Source organism: Ovis aries, chromosome 25 (assembly GCF_016772045.2).
Source record: "Ovis aries strain OAR_USU_Benz2616 breed Rambouillet chromosome 25, ARS-UI_Ramb_v3.0, whole genome shotgun sequence".
Lineage (NCBI taxonomy): Eukaryota > Metazoa > Chordata > Mammalia > Artiodactyla > Bovidae > Ovis > Ovis aries.
In genome coordinates, this window is record NC_056078.1 from 31884100 (window position 1) to 31911987 (window position 27888).

The following is a 27888-nucleotide window of genomic DNA, read 5'->3' on the forward strand; positions in this document are numbered from 1 at the left end:
TTGTTCCTAGTTTGTGACCCGCGTTCCTCCTTCCTCAAGGACATTGAGAACTCAGCTCAGTTTGTGACTCTCTGGCTTCACCAATGGTTCCCTCTGTCCTTTCTAACTTGGTCTTCAGATTTCTGTATTTCAGCTTGCTTTCAGGATCCTCTCCCCTGAGGCTCTTCTCCACTCCTAGAACATGAGCAAGGGGGTGGATCTCTAAGTGTGACCCTCTCCTGGATTCAGGATTTCATTTCCACCCACCTTTAGGCCCACCTGGACTTTTCCATTTAGTCCATGCAGAAATGAATCATAACTGAAAGCCAACACAACCAACTGACCAACACTGCTTCCTCCTACAGCCAGTCTCTCCTTTCCACAAGCTTCTTCTTATGCATGGGCCCTGGCTTCTATCACCAGGAAGGAAGCTCGCATTCATTCATGGAGTCTGTTTTACCATCTCATCTCACATGAGATGCTCCCCTTCTTTTTCTGATTCAAGGTTCCTGATCTCCTCCTGGGTAACCACTGCTCCTACACAGTATCTCTGCATCCTCTTCTTTCCAGGCAAAACAATGCTTCATACGACTGCCAGGTCAATCTCTCTAAAGCTCAGGTCCGATCCCATCACTCTCTTGCTTTGAAATCTTCTGTAGCTCCCTAGTGCCTACTGAATTACTTATAACTTCCTAACTCACAGACTCATAAAAAATTATTTATAGCTTCTTAAGTAAAATAAAAAAGTTCCTCAATGCCCAACCCACTCTTCAGCCTCATGCCTCCCTGCTCCCTGATACATACACCGTGTTCCTGCCAAACTGTACTGACTGCTGTCCCTCAAACACATCCCCCTGTACCGCTGTCCTCCCTACTGACATTCTGCTCTCTGACTACAGCCAGTTCTATTTGTTTCCAACTACTGAAAGCCTGTGCACTTTTTCCCAAAGTGTCTCTCAAACCCACTCTCTTTCTCTTCTTGCCCCCAGTGTTAGCCTCAATAGATGGTAATTCTCTCACAGGAATCAACCGGCATCCTGAAGAAGAGTTATATATTTGCTAGGAAGTTGCAAAGACTGAGAATGAGCATTATGACTCTTGACTCCTCAAGAGTGCCTGCCATGCACAGTCTGGGCACATGACAGATGCTTAATAAACGTTTGTGGGACTGAATTGACAACTTCAGGACAGACAGCATGAATCAGACGAATGCAAAGTATATAAGAGGAAGAAGAACAAGAGAGGAACCATAACACCAACAACCGAATTTAGCCCAGGCGTGAAAATATACCCCCTCCATCTTCTTGAAGAGATCCAGACACTGGGAGAAGCATGCTGCTGGCTTTAAGGTAAGTAATGTTGCTATTCAATAGCTGTGTAGTCCTAGATCTCAGCCCTGCCACCTTTCAAAAGCTGTGGTCAAGAAGAAGGTCTGTCTACTGAGCAACTAATATCCTTACCTTGGCATTTTGAAACATATGACAGAAAGCAGATGACAAACATAGCCAGTTGGGCAGAAGACAGAGCCTGATTGCCCACTGCATTCCCATTCCCTCACCCCCTTTTTCGAATCACCCAAAAATATACAAAAGGAAGACTGTAGACCAATAGGTCAAGACAACATGCATACGTGCTTAGTTGCTCTGCTGTGTCCGACTCTTTTTGACCCCAGGGACTCTAGCCTGGTAGACTCCTCTATTCATGGGATTTTCCAGGCAGGAAGTATTGGAGTGGGTTCCCATATCCTTCTCCAGGGGATCTTCCCCACCCAGGGTCATATCTGAGTCTCCTGTGTAAACCTGCATTGGCAGGCAGATTCTTTACCATTGAACTACCTGGGAAGCCCTGTCAAGACAACAGAATTGTTCTAAAGAAACAAAGTGGTTTATAGGTTAGGATTTCCAGGAAAGCAGGAGATTCAGGTTAAAATTATTACTTAGCTTCTCTAAGCCTCAGTTTCTTCCTTTTTACAATCAAAATGGTAACCTTCTTATTTCATGCATCTCCTCTGAGGACTGACAAGAGGAATGGTTCTGGACAGTGGTTCTCGACCCTAGCTGCACCTGGGAAGCATCAGGGAGCTTCAGAAACTCCTGATGCACAGGTTGTGCAACCTTCCACCAGCTAAGTCACAATGGCTAAGGGGCAACCCAGGCGCAGATATATATATATATATATATATATATATTTAACATTTTTCAAGTGATCACAATGTGCAGCGAAAGCTAGAAACTGGTGCTCTAAGAAATGCTTATTGTCTTGGTTGACAAAATACCTACCACAGAATGGCAGGAAATGTTCATAAAGCATAAGCATTATTATGGTTGTTGTTACCAGGGGTGGTGGTGATGGTGGTAGCGATGGTGCTGGTGGCGACCAAGGGATCTTTGCTTTGGGCTCAAAGTCCTTGTGGAGAAGAACTGTTTTCAGGGCAATACCACCAAGCTCTGTTCTGGCTCTGCAAGGAACACTTCATTCTCTGAGGTCATCACATATTCCTCTCTCTATTCAAACCTCCCACCCTTTGGCTCTCCACTTTTTACGTCACAGTCCTGTTCTTTGACCTCACAGGGATTTGTTTCTTGCTTCATTTTTGGCCTATCTGCCTCCAAGCCCCCTCTAAATCTAATCATCTCCTTACATGTTTCCCATGATGTCTGCGCTGACCCTTGATTACCATCAGTTCCCTGTCCAAACCGTCCAACTCCTTAACTCTTCAAGAAAGGCCAAGCTGGTTGCTTCGTAAAGAAAGGAGGAGCCATCAGACTGAAGCTTCCTCCAGCTTCATCTTCCCCATCCAGCCCTCTGACTCAGAGGAACAGGAGTCATTCTTACCCTTTTAAAGGTCACCTGATCTCTCCTGCTTCTCTCTGATTTCCTCTTTATCATTTAACAACTCTGTCCTAGAGCTTCAAACTCTCTCCCTCTTTGGGGCTTCAGCCTAGTCTTATGTAGCAACAACTATGGCGTATTTCTTCCTCTTCTAAAAACAAAAAGGAATTCCTTTCTTTGAGCTCCTCTGAACTATCCCATTTCTCTCCCTATCTCCACTTGAAAGAGTAATAAAGGGTCTCCAAATCTTACCTAACATTAAGGCTTCCGCCGCCTGAATGATGGCTTCTACCAGTAACAAGCTACAGCAGCTGCTCTTGTTAAGATCATCGGGAACTTCCTGAGGGTCAAATGCACTGCTGTCATTTTTAGGCCCTTGTCTATTTGACTTTTCTGCAGTATCTGACAGTGCTAATCACTGTTTCCTTTCAAATCAGTTCAGCCCAGTAAATTCTTCTGGCATGCCAACGCTCTGTCAGGTCCTGTGCTTAGAGAAACTGGAGACATGAAGATGAGCAAGATAAGGAAGAGTCCTTGTTTCTCAGAGAGCCCAGAGTCTACTCAAGAAAACACGTATAGGGACAAACAATAAGGACACTAGATGGTGGCTCTGGAATTTATTTAACTCTCTTCTCATTTACCTTCCTACCACCTACTCCTATTCCCCTAAATCTTTGTCCTCAGCCCTCTCACTGGGTTCTCTTCCTCTGTTTGTCCCTTCAATGTTGATGTTTCCCAAGGTTCCATATTGACCCCTTTTCTCTTAATTGCCCTGCTTGTCTCCCTGAGAAATATCCATCCTCAAGGCCTATACACTGTCTATCACCAATGACCCCCAAGTCTATAATTTCAAACCTAATTTTATCCTTATAACCATATGTTCTTATTTCTTGCTGGATAGTATCCAGAAAATTTCAACACAAATGAACCAAGACAAAATGTTTACCTTCTCTCCCAAGCCTATTTCTTCTTCTGGGTCCTTTGCTTAATCACTTTCACATTTACTCAATGGCCAACCTTGAAATGCATTCCCAATTCCTCATCCTTGCTCATCCACACTTCCTTCCCATCAACCAGTCTTCAACCTTCCTTCCTATCAACCAGTCTTCAACCTTCCTTCCCATCAACTGGTCTTCAATGGCTGTTTTCTCTATTTCAGATCTATCTCAATTTCTGTCATCTTCACAACTAACATCACTAACCTGTCCTGTCGGACCTCATCTGATCCCTTTTAGTCCACTGAAGCAGTCTTCTCATGTAGCTCATGCCACCATCTCTTTGCACCTCTAAACCATGGTCATATTTTTGCTATCATCTTTTTAAAAGATAGATTTAATCATCACATTTGTATAAATCCAAACGCTTAGCAAGGCAACAAACCTATACTTGAGCTCTGCACTGTTGAGTACGGTACTCATTTGTGTTCCGGAAGCTATAGTGCCTGACACATAGTGGCCACTCACCTATTCCTCTTTCTTTCCCTTAAAACTTACTCTTACTAGAAGGTTAAGCAGGAAGAAACTACAGATCCTCATTTCATAACTAGATGTAAATGCATAATAGCAAAAACCTAAAAACAGAACTACCACATAATATAGCAATTCCACTCCTAGGTATACATCCAAAAAAAAAAAACCACAAACACACGCTAATTCAAAAAAATGCATGAATCCCACTGTTCACAGCAGCATTATTTATAATAGTCAAGATATGGAAGGAACCTGAACATTCACCAAAAGGTGAATGGATAGAGAAGATATGCCCCCCCCCCAAAACACACATATACACACACACACACACGAATATTAGCCATAAAAAAATTTAATTCTGCCATTTGCAACAACATGGACTGACCTAGAAGGTATCACGCTTAGTGAAATAAGTCAAAGACAAAAATAGTATGTTATCACTTACATGTGGAATACAAAACATAAAACGTGAATGTACATAACAAAACAGAAACAGACTTAGAGATACAGACAAGAAACTAGTGGTTATCAGTCAAGAGAGGAAAGAATAGGATAAGATAGGAATAAGGGATTAACAGACATAAACTGCTGCTGCTGCTGCTAAGTCGCTTCAGTCATGTCTGACTCTGTGTGACCCCATAGATGGCAGCCCGCCAGGCTCCCCCTTCCCTGGGATTCTCCAGACAAGAACACTGGAATAGGTTGCCATTTCCTTCCCCAATGCATGAAAGTGAAAAGTGAAAGTGAAGTCGCTCAGTCGTGTCCAACTCTTAGCAACCCCATGGACTGCAGCCTACCAGGCTCCTCCGTCCATGGGATTCTCCAGGCAAGAGTACTGGAGTGGGGTGCCATTGCCTTCTCCTAGACATAAACTACTATGCATAAAATAAATAAGCTATAAGGATACATTGCAGAGTACAAGGAATAAAGCCAATATTTTATAATAACTTTAAATGGTGCATCATCTATAAAAATATCGAATCACTCTGTTGTACACCTGAAACTAACATAACCTTGTAAATCAACTCTACTTTAGCAGCAAGAAACACATAATGAGAAACTCAATCGCATGATCCTTCCTTTCAGGGTCTGACTCAAGCAGCTCTCTGAGAATAGACCCTTCCTCCCTCTGCTCACCCTCCACTGAAAGATCAGACTCGGTTCCTATCTTTTAGAACCACAGGGAGAGAGTCTGGCAAGAGCCACTGTTGTACCAGCTGATTTAAATTGAAGTGTTTTCCCCAGATAAATGTGTGCTAAATAATACACCAGCTCTCCAGCCAAAGGGAAGTGACAGGCGCTCTGTAAATAAAGGCACTTAGTTGCTGGTAAAGAGCTGTAAAGTGGTTCTGAGCTGATGTTTGCTGACCAGCAAGAAGCGGCTTCACCTGCTTTATATAATTGTCACTGCAGTCTTGCCTGCTGTATATTAAAACTGCATCTCATAGACTCAACTGTCACATTGGATATACCGTCCAGCATACAGTATGCCGCCTTTCTCTGTAATTGTTTCTGACAACCAGCCATCACATTTCAGATCTTTTCAGAAAGTATCTGGTCCTGAATCCCTATGCTGGCCCAGTCCTGACACCATGTGGGCTAGAACAGTGACACCAAAAGGGAATGTGAAAAGAGAAGAGGAAAAAGAGCTTTTGTGAGTCTAGGAGAGCAAGTAACACGCAATGTCAAGTGTCTGGACACAAATCCCAGGGAAGACTCTGCCTCCTCAATGTTAAGACACATCTTGTTTCATTTCATGTTGGAACAACTTGCCGTAAGGCTGCATGAATACTGTGGCCTCAGAGGACACATGTCTGTCCTGGGTCCACAGTTCTGACCTGCTATGTTCTGGAGAGATGGAAACATAACTCTCCAGGTGAGACAAAGGAATGGATCTCATAAGGACTACAAAATAAAGAGTGATGAAAGTGGGGAGTGGCGATCAACCTCAATAGCTCAGTTGTGTCCAACTCTCTGTGACCCCATGGACTGTAGCCCACCAGGCTCCCCTGTCCATGGGATTTCCCAGGCAAGAATACTGGAGTGGGTTGCCATTTTTTCCTCCAGGGCATCTTCCGGACCCAGGGTAATTCCAATCCACTTGGAGCTTGGTCATGCCAAATGCCCAGATGAAAGGTAACAAAAGTATCTGAGACCAGGGGGGCATTCTAGTGGGTCACCAGGGTCTCAAGGAGGGGGAGCAGTTGGCATCTCAGTTTGTCCATTTGATCCCATGGACTGGGATGAACCCGAGAAGTGGGCTGTACAGTGAGCAACCAGAGGTGAATTTACAATACTCACCTATCAAGGAGGAGTGACTTCCTACATTGATAGCCACCACAGGGCCACTGCTTTTAGAAGGTCAGAGGGTCATCAGGGAAGTGTTAGAAGATCAAGAACAAGAGAGGAGTAGGTAGAATAAGAAAGCAAGGGGGAATATGGACTCAGTGAGGCTACAGCTTCAATAGTCCTTCATTAAGAGTTGAATGAAATGCTTGCTGGTTACTGGGGGATGTACACTCCACTCCAGTGCCAACCAGGAGTCTCTGAAGACTACCACCAGCCATAGAGCACATCCTCTGCCTCTTCTGGGATGTGTGTGTGTGTGTGTGTGTTTACACAAAAGAAGAGCCCCTCTTTATTGCAGAAAAAAATGAGTTCCCTTATTCTTCCTTCTCTCCTTCCAAAATCTACTTTTCTTGCTTATTGCTGTGATAAAAATAGTAAAGAAGGCTTTTGAGATTGAGTGAGTATCTTAGAGGAGAGGGGAAGCATTTTTTTTTTAACCAGTTTGGCCATTAAGTAGGATCTCAGAGTCTAGGAAAAGGTTTAAGAGAGCTGGAAGGAACACCGACGTCAGATGCATATGTGACTATACTGTATGTCAGGATTCTAAACTAGGACCTTGAAAATCATGATTACTGAATTGGGAGGAAACTGGCATGCCGGGGAAAGGGAGTCTTTTCCTGCCCACCTGCCCCCCAATTTGGTTCCTTCTCCACCTGAAGGGAGCACTTCCCCTGCTTCTATTTTTTTCCATTCCCTCTGCTAGCTCCTGCCAGGAGAAGAGGGGCATCTAACTGGGTTGGGTCGTGTGTTCACTGGACCCCATACTGTTAATGTGAACATTTATTACACCTTAAAGTACTGCACACAGTCACCTGGGGATGCTGTTAGGATGCAGATTCTGACCAGGTAGGTCTGGGGGGCATGAGTGTCTGCATTTCTGCATGGTCCCTGTGTGATGCCCATGCTGGGGTATGGGCGGGAAGACACGCTGTGAAGATCGACTCCTTAAAGGCAGAAACCAAAACCTAGCTTGCCTCTTCCTTCTCCAAAAAGACAAGCTCACTGCTTCCTCTCATCCTTTGTCATCTCAGCTCCCTGAGCAGGCTGTGCAGGAGGCGGGAAAGAGTTTAGGCTCTTTCTTAGGGCCTTGGCATATGTCCAGCCGGCATGACTGAGCAAATGGAGACCAAGATTTGAATTGGGGGGCAAGGCAAAGGAGGGTGGAGGGGAGAGGCCAAAACCAAGCTACAGGCTGTATCAACCAGGGTATATCAAGAATAGAAGCTGTTCTGCTACAGGTAAGAGGAAAATTAGAGGCTGACACTGCCTAGAGAAGGGCTGGAGGAGCAGTCAAAGAGGCCAGTATTATCCATTTCACTTGCAGCGCCAAGGGGGAAGTTCTCCTGAACCTCACCAGAACCTCAGGACCCTCAGGGAAACTCGCACCCCAGTCTCCATTTCAAGTAGCAAAGCCAGCGGTTGCCAAAGTTTCCGCTGAGAGTGGCTTTGAACCTTGCATCTATTCAAGGTCTGGCTATAACTACCTCCCAAGAATGAAGGCTTCTTTTTCTCTTCTACCATCTAGAAAGGCCCTAGAGTCTGCTCTCATTGGTAGACTCCAGCCCAGAACCGTGCAGGTAAAGGGATTCTAGGAACTATTGTTCCTGGCTTCATTGTGATGTTGAGGGGACCTCAGAAGGGGGCAGTGGTGATGCTGAGTGGCACGTGGGCCGAGGCTGCAGGATGGAGCTTTATCATGCCACTAAGATGGTGCTTCATGGCCCAGTGGCTACAATTCTCATGGGCTGTGCACCCTCCCCCTTTACTCTTGGGGTGCTGGCGTTCAGGTCCCCATCAGGCACCCAATGCCACCCAGCCAGCAGACTGTGTGTGACAATGATTTTCCAGCTCATGGCAAAGCCACACAAGAGGTGTTACTTGGCAGAAAATACTTCCCATCCTATCCTGTCCAGGCCATGACGAGTGAGCTTGTTTGTTGGAGGGTTTCAGCAGCGCTGCTTCTCTGAGACTCCTAGACAACATCTTTACTTGTTACCATCTGCCCAGGATCCCAGAGCAAATGACAAGAAAGACTGGGGCAGAGCAGAGATGGCAGATGTGTCGTTTAAAGCCATCATGCCTCCTACAGAGAATGCTTTCCGGGCTGACAAGTGTCACCTCTTGCTAAATGACTTTGAGTGTCCATATAGTCCTCACTCTCCAGAGACCACCATTCCCTGATCAGCCGATAACAATGCAAAGCTTAACACCCCCATGCAGCTCTGTCAATGGCAAAAATATGTGTCAAGCAAAAACACTGGAACTGTTTGGCCAGCATCCTTTCGGTGCTCTGACATTTAGCTGGCGACCTTGGTCATGAAGCCACTGTTTGGGAAGGCTGAGGGGGTGGTGTTTTAAGAGCTGGATTATTCTCAGGAAGGCAGTCTATTGTCAGTGTGGGTGTTCAGGTCTCAAGCCCGCTTCCTGGGCTGGCAAGAAGAGGCAGGAGATGCCCCTTTGAAAGCTGTGGCAGCCACAGCAGGTTTCACTACCAGGCAGGCTGATGTGAGCCTCTTTGAATTACTGAGTGAAGGATATCCCTCTTGCCAGCCCCTGTCCCCTGTAGGCACAGCAGAGAAGTATTACAGGCTGTCCTTACCTTGGGAATTAGCCTGCAAGACCCCGATGCTGTCATCAAACTGCATAGATTTGATGTTGAGTGACGCCAAGATGCATTCCTTGTCCTGCAGCGAAGTATCATCAATATTATTCTGATTGGCTGACAGGATAACGCACATGTCACAGAGGTTGATGTTGACGGCCCTTAAATCAGCCCGACTTAATGGCGTACCCTTTGGCATAGAGGAAAGAGAAAGAGAAAAAAAAATGGAGAAGCAAAAATGAGACTGAGGGACGAGAGGAAAGAGGGGGAAAAAATAAAAACAAATTAAAGATTGAGCCAGAGCTCTGGGAAATTATTTAACAAGTATCTTTTTTATGCCTTGACATTAAGCTGGCCTAACTACATTCAAGGGAATAGGAGCTGTGTGCTAATCTAAAGGGTAGTTGGTGCTGATGGCAGCATTTTAGGCTTGCTCTCAATACTCAATCAAGCTATTACTAACTAACGAGGGAGAGGAATAATGCCAGGGTTCTACATCTTCTTCCTGCCTGGAAATTGTCTTGATTTAAGTAACTGTCCTGTGGCAACCTCTGGCTTTCAGAATGTAACAAAGGGGTAGATTTCAAATGCCTGTTTATTTAATAGCAAGTCACTTCTGTCTCAGGCAAAAAGACAGCAGCTCCAACTAGAATTTCCAAGGCGGCCAAGGGGAAATAGGCAGGGAGCATGGTGTGATGAGGTGGGGCTGAATGCAGTGCTCGATTTGGAAGAGGTGGGAGAGAGGGCAATTAATGCGCATCTTGCAAAGGGTGGGTAAAGCTTCATGTCATATCATTTCACTGCATATTTTCAGCAAAAAAACAAACAAACAAGGAAGTCGAGTAATTGTCCAAGAACATAGGCATGGTTAAATACACCATCAGACAGATTTACAGTGGAAGTCTACATAGTAGGTAAAAGGACTGAAAAAGAGTTCTCCGTGTAGGTATTGCTTTGGAAGGATCTCAAAGAGAGAGGAGCAAGTAAAGCAAATTAACAGAAAACAAGTTCTAGACAGTCAGAAAGTATGATTTCATTTACGTAAAAAGACACCCACAAAACAGAACTATATGTGCATGAGTGTATATACGAACTTTCAGAGAGAAAGTTCAGAAAAAGTACACACTAAATTAATAACAGTAATTACCCCAGGGAGGGGAATAAGACTGGAAGGAAAGTTTGTTTTTGACTTTACATACTTCTTTTTTGCTTGAATATTTTATAACAAGAACGTATTTGTATATTACTGGAGGAATTAAAAATAAATAAGCCAGTAAACAGATTTTTTTGAAATGTCCCATAACAACAGAAAACAATGGGGAAAAAATAAAAACAGAGCAAGGAGGGATGACAGAGAGGTCATAAATGTAGCCACTGGTAAAATATAAGGGTTAGGATTGAAGGAATGGGGCACGACCCCCACATGCTCTGTGTCCTCATAGAGGGCTATGGCCAAATAATCTGGCCATCCCACGTAAGAAGGCCCCACAGGCATCATTTTGGAGTTCACGGCCAGCTACCAGCCTCCCTCATCCTCCAGGCTGAATCCAGCTTCCAAGGTGCCTTCATAGAGATCCGAGTTACCTTCAACTCACTGAGCCAGTAGGGAGAGGGTCTGCCAACTGCCTTTATCTCTGGATGCCTTCCTCTCGTTCTCCTTCCTGGAAAGGGGACTTTGAGAATACTAGACTTGGCCACAGAGATCAAGGCCATCAGCCCTCTTTTTATGACTCAGTGGCAGTAATGATTCTATTCTCAGTCTCCAAAATATTGCTTCAACATGAAATTATGGAGGAAGAGGCCTATAGGGTGGGGAAGTTGCTAGTTCCAAGCTCTGGAGCAGGATCTTTTGAGAGAAGAACTCTCCCCTCTTTTCCTGGGGTCTTTGGTGCAAAATAAGTCTGACCAACTTCCTGAATCATTTCACCAATGCATAAGCTGCAACTGCTTACATCCACATTCTTTTAATTTTCACCTTGCAGAAAATCCAGCAGTAATTGTGATATATATGACAATCCCTGTACAGCTGTACACACATGATTTCAAAACTCAAGTAATACAAATGACATACACAGAAACACTTTGTGTTTCTCTACGTGTGCTAAGTTGCTTCAGTCATTTCTGACTCTTTGCAACCCCATGGACCATAGCTCTCCAGGCTCCTCTATCCATGGGATTCTCCAGATAAGAATACTGGAATGATTTGCCATGCCCTCCTCCAGGGGATCTTCCTGATCCAGGGATTGAAGCCACACTTCTTAAGTCTCCTGCATTGGCACGTGGGTTCGTTACCACTAGCACCTTCATACATTGGAGAAGGAAATGGAAAACCCACTCCAGTGTTCCTGCCTGGAGAATCCCAGGGAGGGGGAGCCTGGTGGGCTGCCGTCTATGGGGTTTCACAGAGTCGGACACGACTGAAGTGACTTAGCAGCAGCAGCAGCACCACCTGAGAAGTCCGTGTTTCTTTGGGATGGCCCTATATGTGGGGCCCTGTTTAAGGAATGAAATAGGTGAAGAAAAAGGTGAGGATCCATTTTGTACAAATATGCTGTCTTGAGTGTGCTAAATTTTGGAAGGTTTGAAATAGGAGAAGCTGCAAACAGGAGAACTAGTTCATATAGACATAGGCAGATGAGTAGATGTGTACAAGGGCATGACGAAGGAAGCGCTCACAACAAATATCCATACATAGCAAACATTATACACAGACCACCAACATATACATGGACTCCTGTATCCCAGAAAAACAATAAGCTCTTTACAAAATACTTTTATACCCCAGTCTACTGCTCCCAAGGACATGTAGGAAGGCACAGGTAGGAAAAATAACGGTGGAAATATGTAATCACAACTACCATGTTCCTGAAATTAGCAAGGTATATCTCTGCATATGCTCTTCTGTGTAGGACTATTTGCTTTTCTGCAGGCGGCTATTTTGCACCGCATTGTGTTCATCAAGTCAGTGAGTTTGGGGTCCAGCATCCCAAAGATCTCTGTCTATGTTTTTCTCACTTCTTTCTATATTTATTGTCTATTGTGCTAGGTATATATAAGGATCCATGGTAGCTACAAAATGGCATTGCTTGTGGATAGATTTTTGTCATCCTTATTGAATTATCTTACTTGATTCTTCCCTTTTCTGAGATTCTAGAAGCTAATAACAGAAAAAATGAATTTTAGCTTCAAAAGTGGGGAAAAATCCAGACTTCTTGAAATATAGAAGCGAATTTGTATTCCTCAGTTTTAGGGATATGAACTTCCAAGAAAAATGTTTGGAGACAAGTAGCATTTGCATGGATTTGTAGCTTGAAGAACTATAGGAAAGGTTAAAATGTAAAGTGCTCTCCAATTATTTGGGAATTTATAGAAAATATATTGATTACTAATTAAGGAAGTAGTTACATGACTCTCAAATCATGAATCCCGTGCCCTCACATTAAACTGTGGAGTCCAAAACTGTTCCTTTTATGTGTTTTATAATCAATAATATCACAGGCACACATGGGCACACACGTGTTCGCATGCAATGGCATGGAAACATTACAGGGTTTCTAAATGGCTATGATGGAAGGAGGGGTCGGCCAGCAGAAGGGGTTGGTCCTCTGCACAGCAGAAATAAAAATTCTGTTAAATACATTTAGTTAAAAACAGAACAAGATAAAATAAGATTTCTCCAAGCAGTTATAATGCCATAAATAGAGTGATATAAATAGCTCCATATGTAAATTCCACTATAAGCATTATAATACTGCAAAGCACTGGGTTTGGGTAGGTAAGAGAGAAAGTGTTTAGACACTGATATGGTTAATACATTTGATACCAGCTAAACTCCATGTCTGGTGAGCGACTGAACTTGGCTGCAAATTCCTTTTAATAAGGTCTCTCAGGGTTTGCATATTCCTAGACAGAGTGTAGGGGAAGGGCTGAGTCCTCAGGCCCATAACCAGCTGAAGAAGCAGAGGCATGATCAAAGCTACAACCATTATATTCATCTGGGATTTCTCTTTTGTGAATAAAAAGGAGAAAACAGCATTGATAACGCGACCCTGGACTTACAGGCAAGATGGAAACCTTGGGGAAGTTATGCAGCGTCTCCCATTCCCGCTTGAGGTACTCGATGGAACCCACAAACACAATGTGCTTGAGCTCGTGGTAGTGAAAGTTGCTGGCACGGAGTGGCATCACCAGGTTCCGAAGGCCAATCAGAGCAGAACTGACATCGCCAAAGATGCAGACCACCACGTGGCCGCTCAGGACGGTCATTGCAGCTTCACTTCGGGTCTGCCAGGGGGAGAAGAGCACAAGCATTGGAACAGAAGACCCCACGGGGTTGCGGAAGGGACGGGAACATCACTTTTGTAAAATAGCAAGTAAACAATCACGGAGTGCTTACTATGTACTATTACTTTTTATTCCTTCAATGTTATATTCATGCCATGTGTTAATCACTCACTCATGTCTGACTCTTTGCAACCCCATGGACTAAAGCTCGCTAGACTCCTCGGCCCATGGGATTCTCCAGGCAAGAACACTGGAGTGGGTAGCCATTCCCTTCTCCAAGGGGATCTTCCTGACCCAGGAATAAAACCTGGGACTCCCACATTGCAGGAAGATTCCTTACCATCTGAGCCACCAGGGAATACACACCTATGACTCGAGTATATGTATATAAACTGTACTGATGTAATAAATATGAAGCCCGTGGGGTTGCAAAGATTCAGACTCAACTTCATGGTTAAACAACAAGACAAATACATATTCACACACATCACTACTTTCTTTTAAAAAATATTTAAGGAAGCTATGCCATACATACATATGAACAGGATTCAGGGGGAGAAATAAGAAAGAAGAGCAATACTGACGTCATTTGTAAAAGGAAGTCTTAGTTTCCAGGAAATTGTTGATAAAACTGTTTTCCTTTGGTGCTGAGATGATGATAAAATAGTCAGACTCATGCTGGCCTTGGCTCAAGAGATGAGTTTTGAATTCGAGACTCATCAATGGGATCTCACAGGACATTACTACATCAGAAGGTAGAAAATGATATCCAAGGCCAGGGGCTAGCAAACTATGACTCACAGGCCAAATCTAACCCACTACCTGCTTATCTCTGGCCAGTGAGCAAAAGTTGGTTTTTATGTTTGAAAATTGTTGGCAAAAAAATCGAAAGAAAAATATCTCACACTACGCAAAAATTATATGAAGTTCAAATTCCAAGAAAGTTTTATCACAACACGGCTGGTCTTACTGATTTAGGTATTGCCAATGGCTGGTTTTACATTACAGAAGCAGAGGTGATTAGCTGTGACAGAGACCCTATGGCCAGCAAAGCCTAAATTCTTTGTTATATGACCCTTTATAGAGAGAGTTTGCCGACCACTATCCACTGCTGCCTTAGGGTTTCCAGGGACACAAACTAGAGTGACCACTTGTGTTAAGTCATCAGAGGAAGACTCCCAAACAACCACGAAAAGGATCATAACAGCAAGAGCAACAGGCCCCCATCTTCCCCCCAACTCTAGGCCTATAATTCACAAAGGAAACAAATGAAAGAATAAAATCACCCCAGTTAAAGCTTCCCAGGACAATTAAACCATCAACCCCTGCTGGCCCCTCTGCTTACTGTGTTCATGCAAAGAGCAACACAGGAGGCCAGTTGTGGGTCTTTCTCTGCCTCTCTTTCTGGTCCAATGCCTCCCAACTTCCTTTCTTCCTCCCAGTCCACCCACTGCATGTCTGGATGGCCCCATGTGGCTTACAATGCTTTGGGGAGGCATATTAATGTCCACTGCACATATCAAACTCTGCTCAATTTAATCTCTAGAATTGACCAGTGTATTGATTGTTTAAATGCCAATATTGCAATTCATGACAATGTCAGGGTTATTACAGCAACCCCCAAGGAGAGGAAGAAGCTAGCTTTTACTCCCTGATCGTTAGAATAAAGCAGAGGCTGTCACCATTATTGGTTTCTCTCTGCAACAGTACAGGGACATCTAAGATGCAGGCCATAAAACATGTCTTATAAATGGTGACCAAGGAGAAGCCACTAGGGAGTCACATCCCCATCGCTGCTTCATGGATGAGTGAGTTATCTTGGTTGGATGGAGCATGCATGTCTAGGTATCAGCAGCAGAGGGTCAACCTGTCTGTAATGTGCTGTGATGGGACTCCTGATTAGTTTTATTTGGCCAGGTCATTTGGGAGGCTAGCTCCCTTCAGGAAGCCTGGGAAATACAAACTAAGTTCAGAATAGGGGCCGGAAATCTAGACGTGGGAGCTAGGGAAAGCACCAGTTAGCAGACTGGCCGTTCACTGTGCTAATCCCAGGAGCTTAGATCTGGTGTCCAACACACCAGATCCTCAGACTAACCAGAGCAGTATCACCTGGAGAACCTGGTAAAGACCCCAATTCCCAGGATGTAGCCCTGGGGAGACTGATTCAGTCAGACATTAGACCCAATGGAGAAACTAGTCGAGTGTATCTTCTTTTTCCTATGTATCCTTCAAGGCCTAGTCCATGTGGGGCCTTCACAGCCATTAACCCCTTCTGAACTCAACCTGTTTGTATCTAATAAGATTTCCCTGGCCACTTAAATACATGCTAGAGTGAAACAACATTTTGTGTCTTGTCACGCTTAGCTTTTAATATATTGTTTCATGGTACATTATATCTTTTAATTAGATGGTCATTTTCTCAAATGATAGCCATCTCAAATTTTCTAACTCCCAAAGCAGGTAGTGTCCTACATCCACAAACAATCCTCATGTAGCTGGCTCTTGAAAGCATTCTCATCTCTTTGGGAGGGTTATTTGACAAAGGGTTTTTTGGACCACACTGTCTAAACAGCACCTACAAGTCCCTTTCTAGCCCATGCACGTGTGGGTGCTCCATTGCATCCAACTCTTATGACATGGACTGTAGCCCTCCAGGCTCCTTGGTCTGTGGGATTTCCCAGAAAAGGATACTGGAGTGGGTTGCCATTTCCTTCTCCAGGGTAGCTTCCTGACCCAGGGATTGAACCCATGTCTCTTGCATCTGCTTTATTGGCAGGTGCATTCTTTACCACGGTACCACCTGGGAAGCCCCTTCTAGCCCACATTGCTGCTGTTGTTCAGTTGCTAAGTCCTGTCTGGCTCTTTGCAACCCCATGGACTGCTACAGCATGCTGGGCTTTCCTGTGCTTCACCATCTCCTAGAGTTTGCTCAAACTCATGTCCATTGAGTCAGTGATGCCATCCAACCACCTCATCCTCTGATTGCCCCCTTCTCTTCCTACCCTCAATCTTTCCCAGCATCAGGGTCTTTCCCAGTGAGCCAGCTCTTCACATCAGGTGGCCAAAGTTTTGAAGCTTCAGCTTCAGTCTTTCCAATGGATATTCAGGGTTGGTTTAGCCCATGACCTCATTTTATTTTCTTCATAGCATTTTATCAATATCTAAAATGTTATTACATAGTCATTGTCTATCTTGAGATCTGGTCTTTGTCCCCACTAGAGTACAAGAGCTATGAGACCAGCTGTTGTCAGGGGTTGTATCTTTAGCAATAAGAACAAGTGTCTAACACATAACAGGTTTGTTAAATAGGTTTTGTTAAATGATCCTATTTTTCAGATGAGAGAAGTAGTAATTCACCTCATTAAACTCTTTGGTGCTGGTAGGGTGCTTTGAGTGTCAGCCATGCACTTCTCAGAATTATCTAGGCAAGCCATTGAAAAAGCTTGCATCCCGAAATGCCAATCCAGCTTCTGACATGCCCCAAGGTGGGTAACACCAGGATGAGTTTATATCCCCAGAGCAAAAGTGGGGCAGATACACCATCAGAATATAAACAAAAGCAGCAGCTTTGTAATGAGAACCATTTGTACTCCTTGGAAAGGGTTAGTTCCTGAGAATTCAGACTTTCTATGCTTTTGTCTGCCACTTTCACACCTCCCAAACAGCCTCCAGAACAGAGCTGTATTGGTTCTTAATGCTTGATTATAATTAAATTGAGAAGTCACACACATATTCAGATAAAACACAGGGAAAAACCTAGTGGATTAGAGCACAAAGGCATTCTGAGGAACTGGAACCTTCCTTTCTTAGGAACAGTGGCCATAACATCAGCAATGATAGGATTTTCCTGGCTGACATAAAGGAGCAGGCCTCAGCAATCTGAGGATTAGAAAGCACAAGGGAGGAAGAGCCTTTCCATCTGACCTTCCTGATTATTAATCCATTTTGCATGGATTAGCAAGACAATAAATGGGTAGGAAAGCCGATGTAGGTGTAAAACCTTAAGCTGTTAATCGGACAAGTCTAAAGAATAGCATGGATTATTATCTATTCTGACATTCCTGAGACAGACCAGAAGAAGCCCACTGCTGCTACTGAGATGAGTCAACCAGGAAACAGGGCGATAAGCTCCAGCCTTTCCGAGGTGGATCATGGTCATCCTTGTCGTCATCAGCAAGTGGGATTTGCCTGCCTACCTCGTGAGCTAAGAAGGATCACAAATATGCAAATATATTATCTAGAAAGATACAAGACACTATTATAAACAAACGATGATACAGGTAGCATTCAGATTTCTTCATGGCATTTAATATATAATAAAAATAGGTAAGTTTATGGAGGCCTATTTTGAGTTTTAATCTTCACTACAATTCGATGAGTTAAGGTCATTCTTATCCCATCTTCCTACATATAAGTGACAAAGCGCAAATCCTTCAAGGGACTGGTCCAAGGCCACGCAGCTAAGCACAGGCATGCTCTGGCCTGACAACCACGCCTGCAGGGGTTATGGTACATACTGCCTCCCTCGATGGCTTTCACGCCCTAAGGTAATGAGCCAATACATATTCGGAGATCAAAAATTCCACTCTTGGGTCATGCTCTGATATGAGTTCTAGCTGCTTCAACATATGTCCTGAATATTAATTACCAAAATAATTAGGGCCAGGAACAAACACCCCACCACCCAGCTAGGAAAACTTCATTCACAGCAAATATAATTTGGGACAGGAGCGGATGGCACAGATTCTGCAACCTGTCACTCACCAGGATGACTTTCTCTATCTCCTTGGGCGCACACCAGTGAAACATCCCAGTAGAGTCATATTTCTTCACATTGGAGTCCATGTTGTCAATCTGATCATTGCCAGGAATTAACAAGGGGTCATGCCTGGGGAGAAAAGCACAGGAAAACCTAAGTGGAAAATGTAATAAATTATAAATGGAAAGTGCCCCCTGAGTTACATCTCAGAGGAGGTGGGAGAAGCGGAGGAAGCGCTTGTCACTGAAGGCCAGTCTTTTACTTGCAGAACCCATCCTGTGAAAGGTAACTGCCCCGAACCCCCATCACCTCCTGGACATGCAGGTGACCTGTGCTCGGTAGGAATTCTGCCTTTCTCTCCCATTCCCCTTTCTCTACAATGGACTTCACATCACTTTGTGGATTCAGTCTCCCTTCTTAGGGATGTCTCACTCCTTCTATTCTCATTTACCAGCTATCTGGTCTCTCCATGACACACACACACACGTGCACACCCGAAGGGTTGTTATTAGCATTGGCAATGAAGAGGAAAGAATAGGAATAGAGCCTCATGCTGACTGACTGGCATGAGGATGGAAAGCCAATTACTCGCTCTTTCTGACTACAACTTCTGACGTGATGCTCTTCGCAGTAAAAGCTTTAACAGGCTGCACTTTAAATATTTTAGCAATTTGCCCAATCAGATTTTGCTCTCCCTGGCTGAAGCCCTTTAAAGATTCAGCAGCATGTCACTTCAGAGCAGATTGACTACCAAATGCCCACATCTGGAATACATGATTTCAATGCTAAACAACGCCCTCTCTCCTTGCCTTGACAACTGTATTTGCACGCACTGTCCAATGATGCACTGCCCCCACCTGCGCCTTCACCTCCCACCTGCCACACTCCCTCCATAGAGGAGAGCCTCGAGCTCAGAGGCATCTTAATAAACTTGTCTTGAATTCTCAGAGCTACATTCACTTGCTCTTGCCTTATTTACTGGTGGAGAAAAAAGATGTCTCTGTAGAGGCCTCCCCTCCAGCGGACTGGCAGAGCCTTACCAACGACCGTACGAAATACAATAGAATCAGGCAGCTCTAATGAGCTTACAGCATAAGAAATATAAATCCTGCATCTTGGCCCATATCTGTTGTCTACATTCTATCTCTGACAGAGATTCTGGACCTGCATTTTGAGGGAGGTATTTGAGTGTCTAACACAATGGCCATGTAAAATTAGGACGGTATCCCAGGCATTGCTACCTATCTGTACAGTGGAACTATTTCTCCTGAATAATCTCATCAATTTGAAATAGAAAATATAAATAAGTTGAAACGTCAAAAGTTTAAAGTTATTTTACCTTTTGAACCACCTATTTCAAGCGTAAAAGTGAACTTTCAGTTCTTAACATTTCCTCCTCTGAAATTTCTCTGATGTTTCTCATCTGTATGTTTGGAACATAGACGGTGTAATAGCAGTCCCTCTGTTACGGTCCAGAGACCCAGAATTGAACATTTAGGATTCCTACCACGGCCCTCCTAGCAGGCCTCCCAATCCCACTTAAGGCTGCATTTATTTATTCCTGCGAATTTTCTTTTAGGCTGCACCAAATGACAAATATTGTGCAGGGCAATCCTACAAAGTTATCTTCCATGAACATGCTAGATTACTACAGGAACTGTCATATCTGATCTTAAAAGGAGAACAATCAGCTCGGAATAACATCTCAGTAGCTGGGTTGCTGCAAAGTCTGGAAGTGTCGTAAACCAGCAGGTCACCTTTCAAACACTGAACTCAGCTCCAAATGCTAAAATAAAGAGGCAGTTGCTGATAAGAATGGGTTACAGATCATAGCAAGAGAAAACTTGAATATTTTTGTCCTTGAAGAATTTTTTAGGAGTTCTATAGATATCCACTACTCACCATAAAGAAGGAGTCTGAGAAAATGAACAGAACAGATTCTTTCTTCCTAGCCCTAGAATGTATTTTAGTTGGAAGAGAGTCTTAACAAATTTTCCCTGAAGATACAGAGTCAGTTTGCTTATTGGTTGGAGAGGAAGTATTATCTCAAGGAATACTTCTGAGTATTCCTGCCCCCAATATTCAGGATTTATATTCATATAATATTAGCAAGCAAGCAAATGATGTAGCAAGCTGGCCAAAATTCCTTTTGGAAGATATGTGCCTTGAAAGGGAGGAGATACATTTTGATTTCCTATCTTTCTTGGGAGGAATCATCCCTTGGTTATACTGGTCTCCAACCCTCATCTTAGAAATGTAAACAAGCAAGCCTGATGATCAACTGCCCCTCAATGAGAAGAAAAAGACAGCTTTTTAATGTCAAGCCTCATTAACTAGGGTGAGGATTTGGGTACCCCACGTATTATTTGACACTAGAGCTGCAAGCCAGGATTTGTGCTGGAACATTTAGAAGCATCAGGGAGGTCTCAGAGGTAAACCATGTTGCACTCTGTGCTTCCTGCAAGCCTCTCAGCCTGCCCCAAGATCATTTAAATATACGTCATCCAGGATGTTCCTAAAAGAAGATCATCTGAAGACTGTCAAAAATCTCCCTGAACAAACATATTTCCTTTTCTGACTAGTCATGGTACCTGAAATTTGACCTTTGGTTTCTTGAATCAGTAAAGCAACCAGTAAACCTGAACCCCCTCTTCTGTGCCAGGAATGGAGGAGACTATAATGATGAAGGCTCAGTCCCTTGTTAAAGAAAGGGTTATCATACACTGAGCAAGAGAGAAAATGCCCATCAACAGTGGTGATAACACTGCAGCAAGTGTTATAGCAAAGTAATGTACAAGGTGGCCTGAGAATACCAAGAAAGTTGTCAGTTGCCTGGTATTTGAGTGATCAAGGAGACCTTCACAAAGAAGGTAACATTTGCTCTGAGCCCTGAAAGGTGAGAAGGAATCTCAGCCTATTTTAGTCATGATCCACTAGAAGCCATTCAGAGGATTGAGGCCCCAGAGAAGATCCAAACAAAAGATGTTATCTTGGAGATGTTGTATTGCCTGACCTAAGGTGCAGAAGACTCAGGCCAGGCTCCCAAGTGGCACTCAGACGTGCACTGGGAGTCAAGTGGAAGAGATAGGTTCAGCTGATTGAATGTGACCGATGGAGCTCACACTAGGGTTTGGATAGAGCCCAACTCAAGTTTCCAAAATAGAAGAACGTCATACAAATGGGAAGTATTTTTAAAATGACATGAGTTGTTTCCCAAGGCAGTGGATCGCTCATCATTTGAGACATTCCTAAGAAGCTGTGGAAACAGAGGGGATTTCATTGTAAATGTTGGGTGAGCCTCGAAGATCTTTAAGATTTGAAGCACTATTCTCTCAACGAACAAGAGGTGCCTGGAGAGTTTGTATTTTTTAACCACTAGTGGGTATCAAAAGGCTGGAGGGCACGCAGTAAGCATAGAAAAGTTGTTTTTGGAGCAAAGATGGAGGATAAGTAGCACTAATCCTGAAGACTGATAACTAGAACTACTCCCTATTAACTAGATTCACCAGATGTCTGGGAGGAATCTTAGAACGTGAATGAGAATCTTAGCATGAGAGTCTGTCACTACTCTGGGCCTGACAGGATATGTTTCTTCGCCATGTCTGTTCCTGCACCGGTGCAAGCGACATAGGGTGGCTTAGGCTACTGAGAGATCTCTGACATAGGTGAAGAGTAAAGAGTCAGTCATTCCACAGGAACTTCTGCTCCTTGAGCATGTCAATCAACAGTGCTTTGGTTAGGGGAGGCCCAGGAGAAGAATAAGGCAGTTTGTTATACGTGGAAAGGAGGACCATCAGAAACCTCCCCGAACAGTGAATCTCATCTTTATTAGTTTACAAAATGAGGAAGAGATTCACTTTTACAAGTTCCCAGAAAACTCCTTTAAAGACTTAGCTGGAACCAAGGACCAATCCTAGACACTGCCCTTCGCATCTGAACTATTTTATATGCTTCCTCAACTCACAAAGTAATCCCAACTCCCACCAAATGGACCATAATTGATTCAAGGCTCACTTGTTATTCACCACCTACATGCCTTGTTTTAGGGTGAAACTATGAGGGAAGGATATCTGCTGTGTAGTTGTTACGGACTGAATTGTATCCCCCTCCATCCCACAAAATCTGTATGTTGTAGCCCTAACTCCTAGCATCTCAGACTGTAACTGTATTTTGAGATATGCTCAAAATTAAAGAGGTAGCAGAGTTAAACTGGAGTCACTAGGGCAGGCCGTAATTCGGTATGACTGTTGTCCTTACAAAAGGAGGAACTTCAGGCAAGCATATTCAGAAGGAAGAAGATGTGACGTCACAAGGAGAAGAGGCCATCTACCAGCAAGAAGAGAGGCCTGAAACAGATCCTTCCTTTATGGCTTCAGAAGGAACCAACCCTGCCAACAGCTTGATCTTGAACTTCCAACCTCTAGAGCTACAAGAAAATTAATTTCTGTTGTTTAAGACACTCAGTCTGTGAACTTTGTTATGGCAGCCTGAGCTAATTAATACAGTTGTGTACCTTGAATAAAAATGGGCACAATTGACCAGATGTCACTCCATTGATCACCCCGGCTGTCCTCTTGCACTTTAGGGCTCATCTGTTCATTTAAAGGAAAGAAGTATCCTGCCATCAGTTTAGGAATACATGGAAACATACCAGAAATATACAATATCTTCACGAGAGAGTTTGGGCCACATACATACCCAATTAGATCTGCTCTGCCTGGGAGGCTTCCTGGTCTTTAACTTATGCATTTGAAGATCAATACCTCTGACAACCCCATCCAAAGAAAAAGAAGAAGCCAAGATACCAACCCGTTAATTTGTTCAGTGGAACCAAGAGAGCTGATCCTCCACGGGAGTTTTTGGAAGTGGATACCACCGATAGAAGAAAACCAACTATTTCTTTAGCATAGTGCTTGTGTATACTGGCTTCAGAGCCAAAATGTTTGTCTTCAAATTTTGGCTCATCTACTACTTGCTACATTGTGCCAGTTTCTTCATTTGTAAAATGGGAGTGTTAAATGTCATCATTAACTAACGGTGTCAATTTAAGGACAGTCTGAGTAAAGACATGGTGTGCACCTGGCACAGAGCATGCCCTCACTAAATGTTAACTACTATTATTATTATTATCTTTCTTGATACTTTGCTTACACATCACCAGACAGTCAATACCGAAATCAGATTGATTATATTCCTTGCAGCCGAAGATGGAGAAGCTCTATACAGTCAGCAAAAACAAGACCGGGAGCTGACTGTGGCTCAGCTCATGAGCTTCTTATTGTAAAATTCAGACTTACATTGAAGAAAGTAGGGAAAACCACTAGGCCATTCAGGTATGACCTAAATCAAGTCTCTTATGATTATACAGTGGAATACTGTATAATCTATTTGTAATATTACAAATAGACTCAAGGGATTAGATCTGATAGACAGAGTGTCTGAAGACCTATGGATGGAGGTTCATAACATTGTACAAGAAGTGGTGATCAAAACCATCCCCAAGAAAAAGAAATACAAAAAGGCAAAATGGTTGTCTGAGGAGGCCTTCCAAATAGCTAAGAAAAGAGGTGAAAGTCAAAGGAGAAAAGGAAAGATATACCCATCTGATTGCAGGGTTCCAAAGAATAGCAAGGAGAGATAAGAAAGCCTTCCTCAGTGATCAGTGCAAAGAAATAGAGGAAAACAATAGAATGGGAAAGACTAGAGATCTCTTCATTAGAGATACCAAGGGAATATTTCATGCAAACATGGGCATAATAAAGGACAGAAACAGTATGGACCTAATAGAAGCAGAAGATGCTAAGACGAGATGGCAAGAATACATGAAAGAACTGTACAAAAAAGATCTTAATGACCCAGATAACCACGATGTTGTGACCTAGAGCCAGACATCCTGGAATGTGAAGTCAAGTGGGCCTTCGTAAGCATCACTACAGCAAAGCTAGTGGAGGTGATGGAATTCCAACTGAGCTATTTCAAATCCTGAAAAATGATGCTGTTAAAGTACTGTACTCAATATGCCAGCAAATTTGAAAAAACTCAGCAGTGGCCACAGGACTGGAAAAGGTCAGTTTTCATTCTAATCCCAAAGAAAGGCAATGCCAAAGAATGTTCAAACTACTGCACAATTGTACTCATTTCACATGCTAGCAAAGTAATGCTCAAAATTCTCCAAGCTAGACTGCAACAGTCTGTGAACCAAGAACTAGCAGATGTTCAGGCTGTGTTTAGAAAAGGCAGAGGAACCAGAGATCAAATTGCCAATATTTGTTGGCTCATAGAAAAATCAAGAGAATTCTAGAAAAACGTATACTTCTGCTTCATCAACTATGCCACAGCCTTTGATTGTGTGGATCACAACTGTGGAAAATTCTTAAAGAAATGGGAATACCAGACCACCTTACTTACCTCTTGAGAAATCTGCATGCAAGTCAAGAAGCAACAGTTAAAATCGGATATGGAATAAAAGACTGGTTCCAAATTCGGCAAGGAGTATGTCAAGGCTGTATATTGTCACCCTGCTTATTTAACTTATATTTAGAGTACATCATGCAAAATGCCAGGCTAGAAGCACAAGCTAGAATCAAAGTTGGTGGGAGAGATATCAATAACCTCAGATATGCAGATGACACCACCCTTATGGCAGAAAGCAAAGAAGAGCTAAAGAGCCTCTTGAAAGTGAAAGAGGAGAGTGAAAAAATTGGCTTAAAACTCAGCATTCAAAAAAACGAAGATCATGGCATCCAGTCCCATCACTTCATAGCAAATAGATGGGGAAACAATGGAAATAGTGACAGACTTTATTTTGGGGGGGGGCCCCAAAATTGCTGCAAATGGTGACTGCAGCCATGAAATTAAAACATGCTTGCTCCTTGGAAGAAAAGCTATGACAAACCTAGACAGTGTATTAAAAAGCAGAGATATAATTTTGCCAACAAAGGTCTGTATAGTCGAAACTGGTTTTTCCAGTAGTCATGTATGGATGTGAGAGTTGGACTATAAAGAAGGCTGAGTGCCGAAGAACTGATGCTTTTGAACTGTGGTATTGAAGAAGACTCTTGAGAGTCCCTTGGACTGCAAGGAGATCAAACTTGTCAGTCCTAAAGGAAATCAATCCCGAATATTCATTGGCAGGCCTAATACTGAAGCTGAAGCTCTAATACTTTGACCACCTGATGTGAAGAGCCAACTTTAGAAAAGACCCTGATGCCGGGAAAGATTGAAGCCAGAAGGAGAAGGGACGACAGAGGATGAGATGGTTGGATGACAACACCAACTCAACGGACATGAGTGTGAGCAAGCTCTGGGAGATGGTGAAGGACAGGGAAGCCTGGCGTGCTGCAGTCCAAGGGGTCACAAAGAGTCAGACACGACTGGACAACAACAACAAAGAATGCAGTCATGTGTCTGTAGCTCTTATAATGGTGGAAAGGAGACAGGAAAGAGAGAGTGGTTCCATAATAAAGACGGGTTCTCCTACTATTCCACTGACTACAATATTACTACTGTTGCTACTAACATGAACAGCCCTCCTGGGATGGGCTCTTACAAATGTTGCTGTGGTAAGACTTTGACCTACATTTTGTGATGTACTCATCACAACGATGCCAGCAGTTTCTGTTATTACGATCCATTTGCATGGATGGGAAAGAGAATGTGGGTAAGTATGTGGCTAAGATAACACAGCTAGAGGGAAGAGAATGAGGCTTTGCCGAGAGAAGTCTTCTTAACTGGAAGTCAGTGGTGCTTGGTCCCTATCTCACGCCTTCCCACTTGCAGGAAGCAGCTGGGTCATGTTCATTCCCCGCGGCAGTACCCCAAGCCGCAGTGCCCTATGCTGCAAAGAGAGGAAAAGCAGCATGTCGGGCAGTTATGAAATGCACAGCTGGCGTGAATAATCAGTAGAAAATTTCCCCATGAGCCCCTGTCAGGACAATGTGCTAAGGAGAGCCTCAATAATCAATTAAGGCTAGACATGCTTTTGTCTTGTCCTGATATCTGAAGACTGCATTTAGGAATACCCACATTTTTATAACAACTGAGTTGCCCCAGTGAGAAGCCCCAGTGAGTTAAATTTTTCATAGCTATGCTTCTTGAATCTCAGCTCACACCTCCATAGTCCACAGCTAGAAATTAAGCATGCCTGACTTCAAAAAAAGAATAAAAGATCATTGTTTTGAGGATTTACAGAGCAAGGAATGCCACTTGCCATCAATTAATCTCAGGAAGTGAAATAAATGCCCAGCTACAGCAGACACACAAAAAGCTTGCCTTGAAGACAACAGCCTAAAGCAAAACCACAAATCCCTTCTCTAGCAAACCTGCTGTGAGGAAGCTGGCATTATATTTTAAAGCGCACAGTTCCCCTAAGAAGAGAATCTGAGTTTTTTTCCTGTGGCAGTGGGTTCTGTGCTGGACTTCAGAAATTTATACTAAAGTACAAGGAACCAAAACCAACCAACCAAACAAAAGGTATGAAAGAGAAAGTTACCACATGGCTTTTAAATTGTCTCCTTTCCTTGCTTGATTTTCAGGACCTCACTTCTACTCACATGATGCAGCCTTTTCTATCATTACAGGCATCCCATCTAGATTGAGGCCAATCCTGCGGTGGTCCTCCTGGGAAATGGGAATCTTGATAACATTGGGCGATTTCTCCTGCCTTTGTAGGCCTTTCATCCCAGTGGTAAGAGTGATTTTATTGTGTATCTATTATGTCCCATAGTAAGGGTATCAGGACATTTCTGAAGCCTCATAATTTGCATCAAATGCTCCTCCTGAGCTGTCCTCCTCCATAACCTCAGACAGACATGGCTAGGAACTCTTACAGTTCCTAGTGAGATGTGAGAAGTGAGATGATCTTTCAGAGATAATAATTTGCATGACTGTCTTATCCATTAGTTGGTGATGTTCTTCAGGGCAGGGAACTCATATTTTACTCTCCCACACGTTTCTGGAACCCAGCAGAGGACTTAGTAGATGCTCAATAAACAACCAAGTACCAAGAGAAGTTGATGATGAATGATCTCTAGTCTCTGACTATCTCTTCAACAGAGTACTCCAGACCTTCCAAGCAGACCAGAAAAAGTCCCCAGAGAAAGCCCATTCAACTTCGATTTCCTATAACAGTTTGTTTGGGGAACAGTCAAGGCTCTTGGGCTGTTTCCCACTTTATAGGAACAGCATCTGTAATAGGGCATGGTGACTGGGAGGAAGACCCTATAAATATATCTGTGACCATTCAAGCTACCTGGAAGTTGCCCAGAGCCAGCTGCTGTAACTGATCAGCACAAAGTACTCATGTTTGATGTCCAGTGGTGGTCAATACAGATGTTCTTAACTAAGCAACTATTTAGTGCTCCAGTGCCAGGTCTGAATATTTCTGTGAGAAGGGGCCCCATCACATGAAGTTTCTCCCACTGCTCTGATTCATGTAAGGAGCAGTTCTCAAAGTGTGGCCCCATACCAGCTGCCTCAGCATCACCTGGGAGCTTTGAAGAAATGCAATTCTCCAGTGAAGCCCAGACTTACTCTGTCTTAACAAGGTGCTGTATATCCCTCTGACGCATGCTTAAGTTTAAGGATCGTTGTCAAGTTTCACCCAGATGGATAGG

At 43.5% G+C, this 27888-nt stretch overlaps 1 protein-coding gene across 9 annotated transcripts in view; it reads right to left on the reverse strand.

Moving 5' to 3' along the window:
• The window catches only part of KCNMA1 (potassium calcium-activated channel subfamily M alpha 1), a 767665-nt gene that overhangs the window by 71072 nt on the left and 668705 nt on the right, over positions 1 to 27888 (reverse strand). For all 9 annotated transcript variants that reach the window (XM_042240721.1, XM_042240720.1, XM_042240724.2 and 6 more), the window contains 3 exon segments: positions 18280 to 18403; positions 13291 to 13515; positions 9229 to 9421 (listed from right to left, as the gene is read on the reverse strand). In XM_042240721.1, coding sequence (XP_042096655.1) covers positions 9229 to 9421; positions 13291 to 13515; positions 18280 to 18403 — 542 coding nt within the window.